This window comes from Cucurbita maxima, unplaced genomic scaffold (assembly GCF_002738345.1).
Source record: "Cucurbita maxima cultivar Rimu unplaced genomic scaffold, Cmax_1.0 Cma_Scf00033, whole genome shotgun sequence".
Classification (NCBI taxonomy): domain Eukaryota; kingdom Viridiplantae; phylum Streptophyta; class Magnoliopsida; order Cucurbitales; family Cucurbitaceae; genus Cucurbita; species Cucurbita maxima.
In genome coordinates, this window is record NW_019272049.1 from 781,549 (window position 1) to 786,137 (window position 4,589).

General features: G+C 35.3%; 1 protein-coding gene and 1 long non-coding RNA gene across 2 annotated transcripts in view; one reads left to right on the forward strand and one right to left on the reverse strand.

Annotated features, from left to right (window-relative positions):
- Positions 1-2,906: 2,906 nt before the first annotated feature.
- On the reverse strand, positions 2,907-3,424 carry LOC111467317. The gene is made up of 2 exons (XR_002714520.1): positions 3,264-3,424; positions 2,907-3,123 (listed from the first exon to the last, which is right to left on the reverse strand). It is a non-coding gene; the product is annotated as an uncharacterized LOC111467317 (long non-coding RNA).
- The window catches only part of LOC111467182 (CDPK-related kinase 1-like), a 7,602-nt gene continuing 6,129 nt past the window's right edge, over positions 3,117-4,589 (forward strand). Inside the window, exon 1 of the mRNA XM_023111985.1 lies at positions 3,117-3,800. Within this exon, the coding sequence (XP_022967753.1) occupies positions 3,351-3,800 (450 nt within the window). The 5' untranslated portion in view covers positions 3,117-3,350. The remainder of the gene's footprint in view (positions 3,801-4,589) is intronic.

Genomic DNA, 4,589 nt, shown 5'->3' on the forward strand with positions numbered 1-4,589 from the left:
AAAAAAAAAAAAAAAAAAAAAAAATAGTTTAGAAATTATACAATATATTTCTATTTTAAAATATAAAAAAAAAGTTTATATTAATTATTAAAAAAAAAAAAAAATCCTATATGAATTTTTAAATTATAATTTTATTGGTTCCTCAATATATTAATATACCAACATTTAATGAGCTAGCTTCTATGTCAATAGACCAATTTCATTTTTTTTTTTTTAAACTCAATCAATAAAGTATGTTTTGACATCTCCATTAGATTTTGTTTGAAAATGACATAAAATTTCTCAACCATAGAGTAATTTGAACTTTTTTACAAGGAACTTACCCGAATCAAATAATTGTAATACAAGGTTGAAATTCATGACAATTGTAATAGCTCAGGCTTAGGATTCGAATAAGAATTCAGAATCCGAAATCAACACTAATACCTTCAACATTCTTTTCATCCTCACATTACTTACTTCTCGCTTCTAAAGAGTGATTTTCCACGGATTAATATAAGTTTTTTCAACATGTTTCGTCCTCATTCACATGCATCCTAGATACATTCCTAAGAGGTCACCTAGCATAAAGTTGCTCTAAATATAATAGTTTTAATCATGAAGTTCTTACGATTGTGCCACCGAAAAATCCATGTCCCAATGGTCACTATCATTCGGCGGTCTAAATTCATTCACATCTCTCACTTTACTCTAGTATCACAACAATATCTCAAAGTTAATATAATGGACAAAGAATTATAAAGTTATCCATCGAAACAGTAAGGTCACGAGTGTGACTATAACTTATAAACATACTTACTCTATTGGATTTTTTTTTCTAGAACGAGAACATAGCATTAGAAATTTACAAAAAAAAAACGTTATCAGTTACGTTGTCTAGAAGAGATGGAAGATCTTTCTGAAAAATGGTAGGTTATCCACTCTTCGTCTAAAAACCAAAGTCTATACAATCCATGTGGTAGTTGGATGCAAAACCAAAGAATTCTACATTTTTGTCTCTTAGACTAGGATGACTCATGTTTATATGAATCAATAATTGATGCTTCCAGTTATCTCAGCAATGAGAAAAATGATGTTTCATAAGTAATATTAAAAGCTTACGAAATACGAGATTTTCACCCCTTGTAAAGATGATGTAAGATCTTACAATCCACCCCTTTGGCACACTGTCTGGTGTCTGGCTCTGATATCATTTTGTAATAGCCTAACCCCACCGCAAGTAGATATTGTCCGTTTTAGACTCTCCTTTGGGCTTCCTCTCAAGGTTTTAAAACGAGTCTACTAATGAGAGGTTTCCACACCCTTATAAAGAATGTTTTGTTTCCCTTTCCAACCGAGGTGGGGTCTCACAATCCACCCCCTTGGGACCCAGTGTTTGGTTGTGATATCATTTGTAACAGTCAAGTTCACCGCTAGCAGATATTGTCCTCTTCAAACTTTCCATTTCAGACTTCCCCTAAGTTTTTAAAACGCGTATGTTATGAAGAGATTTTCACACCTTTATAAAGGATGTTTTGTTCCCCTTTCTAACCGATGTGGAATCTCACATAAATGGTCATCAAACGGCATCTAAAAAGTGATGCTTCAACTTTCAATCTACGCTCCTAAAGTCTTATAATCTCTAACATGGTATTGTTTGATGAGTTGAATTAAAATTATTTAGGTAAAACTACGATATATGATATCGACAAATTCAACAAATTCAAACAATTTCACGAACCTCATTCACATTCAAATCCACCAAAGACAGAAGAACAAGAGCTTTTGAAATCACAAAAGAAAAAGAGAAAGGAGGCAGCAGGTCTGAAAAGTTCATATACAAACAAAAGGTCATTCAATAAACTATATATATCTTGTTGCAAAGCTCAAGCAAGAAATTGAACTTATATATATATATTCTATCTTTCTTGGTGTTTGTGATAGCCCAACAAAGACAGCCTGGAATAGAAGGATCCAAGCCAAACCTCAACCCCACTTCCATTATTCTTCCCTTCTTTCTTACCAAAATAAAATGCAACTCTTTTGTCACCACATATAAAGCTTACAAAAAGAAGAGAAAGTGGAGATAATATGTGTTGCCTAACATTGGTGACCATTTTCCTCACTTTCCCACCTTTTTATTTCATATGGTTGAATGGTATATGATTAGATTATAGGTTAATTTAGGCTCCCACGTTTTTAAAACTAGATTTAAACTTATTACAAATTCAACTCCTAAGCTTCGATGATTAGATTATGATGCAAAATGGTCCAAACTATGTCGTTAAAACTGCGGACACATTGAAAATGACTTTATGAGCAAAAAGTCATTCTAAATAGACTCCAAATCACTAGAACTGAAAATATTTGCTAAAATCACTGCTCCTAAAGGGTGAAATTCTCTATTTACCATCATCAAATGAATTACAAGAAAATGGAAAGAGCAATAAATGGATGCAAGATATTTTCCTATAATAAAATGTCAAATATGGTAACTATGGTAAATTGTAATGGAATGCTAAATATTATTAACATCCCCTATAAGCTGAGCGTCGGATTGGAACAAACGTGAAACTTGAATCTGAAAAATTCAAAGGGAGCTGAGCGTCGGATTGGAACAAACGTGAAACTTGAATCTGAAAAATTTAAAGAGAGGTCGATAGAGAGTAGAACCAGAGAAGGAAAACCAACACCTAGAAGGTTCAGAATTAGGGTGATGACTCTATTCTGAGAAGAGGGCAAAATACAGATACAGAGACAAAGAGAGAGTTCGATGGTGGCTGTAAAGAAGGAACAGTGGATGTGGTCAGAGCCAAAGCTAGAGAGGAAGAAGAGAGCAGAAACTACCGACTCTAGGGTGTATTTTACGGTTTACCATAGATACCATATTTGACATTTTAAACAAAGCTAAAGCAGATAAGCATAGGTGGGTCCAAAAGTATAGTAATTTATAAAGCATAGGGACACACAATCATCAGAAATTTGAGTATTAAACTTGTAAGTTGCAATGAAATATAGAATTTTGTATTATGTTCTGTCTCACCTGGGCCTCATTAACGTGTTCTGGTTTCCTTCTTTGCTTGTTCTTTGCCTTGATTTCTGCTCCCATGATGTTCGTCTTGTAGTGATTCTTGTTGGGATTACCTATCACAAACATTGCAGAATAAACCATTAAGGAAAAGAATACGTTCACGATCCTCACTAACTCTCTCTTCTTCTTCTAATTTCGCCATTGATTTCTCCTCTGCCATTGCCATTATTAGAGAAGTTCAAAGAAACAGTACCTTCGAGGTCTCTCTCCAATGGAAGAATCTCCTTCATCTCAGTGATTGATTATCCCCTTTCGATTGTGCTCCTAGGGTTCCAAATCCATGGGAATTTGCCATTCGAAGGTGACCGCAAACCCTAAGGCGAAATGCGAGGACAACGCCGATTCACACACCAGAAACTCCCCTTCCAATTTTCCGTTCTTCACTCCGAGTCCTCTGTCTAGCGTGTTCAAGAACTCGCCATCCGGCGGTGCCAAGCGCCGGTCCAGGCCGTTCCCGCCGCCTTCGCCGGCGAAACACATCAAGGAACTGCTCGCACGACGCCATGGCTCTGCTAAGCCGAATCAGGCCCCGATTCCTGAAGAAGGCAACGGCGACAGCGAGGTTGTTGAGGTGAATAGGGAGTTTGGATATTCGAAGCAATTTGTGGCGCATTATGAGATTGGCGAAGAAGTAGGGCGCGGCCATTTTGGGTTCACTTGCAGAGCTAAGGCGAAGAAGGGAAGCCTCAAGGGTCAGCATGTTGCTGTCAAGATCATCCTCAAATCCAAGGTTTCGATTTTTTTATTTTTTTTCTAATTTTCAAAATTAGAGTTTCCATTTTAAAATTATAATAGAAATAAATGATACAAAAATAATGGTGAGAGAGTAAAAAAAATCAAAATAATATTTAAATTTTAAAAAATGAAATAATAAAATAAAATTTAAAGATAACTATAACATAGTGATAGTATAAATAATATCAAAGTCAAACATAGAGCTGTGTCAGTAAAAACACTGACCCCAAAGGATAGATAGGAGAACATATTTAATTTTAGGTAAATAAATAAAGTCACGCCTTCTTTTTCGGCCAAATCCTAATTTCGTTTTGCTTTCCCAGTCGTCGAGCCTGATCGACTCCACTCTTTTATCTGCCTCCCGGCCTCTCACTTCGTTTCGTTCTTCTTCTATATCATCGCTTGAATGAAGACACCCGATTGGCCCGACTTTTCCAAATGCCCACCACTGGCCCTGATCCTTTTCGGGTTTGGATTTTGCGCTCATTGACCCCCTTTTTGTTGTTCGAAGTCAATGAATTCCTTTCTTATCTTATCGCAATTTAAGTTGGAAATGCTTTTAGCACGTATTCAGACTTCCAGAGTTTAAGAGGTTTTCGGTTTTGCTTTGCCCCTTCCGGAGGATGCCTTACTATTATATCAAAAAGATGGGCAATTAAACCTATTTCTCGACTCAATAGAAACCCAAATATTAGAGCTGTCAACTCGTAATATAGACAAAAAAAAAAAAAAAAAAAAAAAAAAAAAAAAAAAAAAAAAAAAAAAAAAAAAAAAAAAAAAAAAA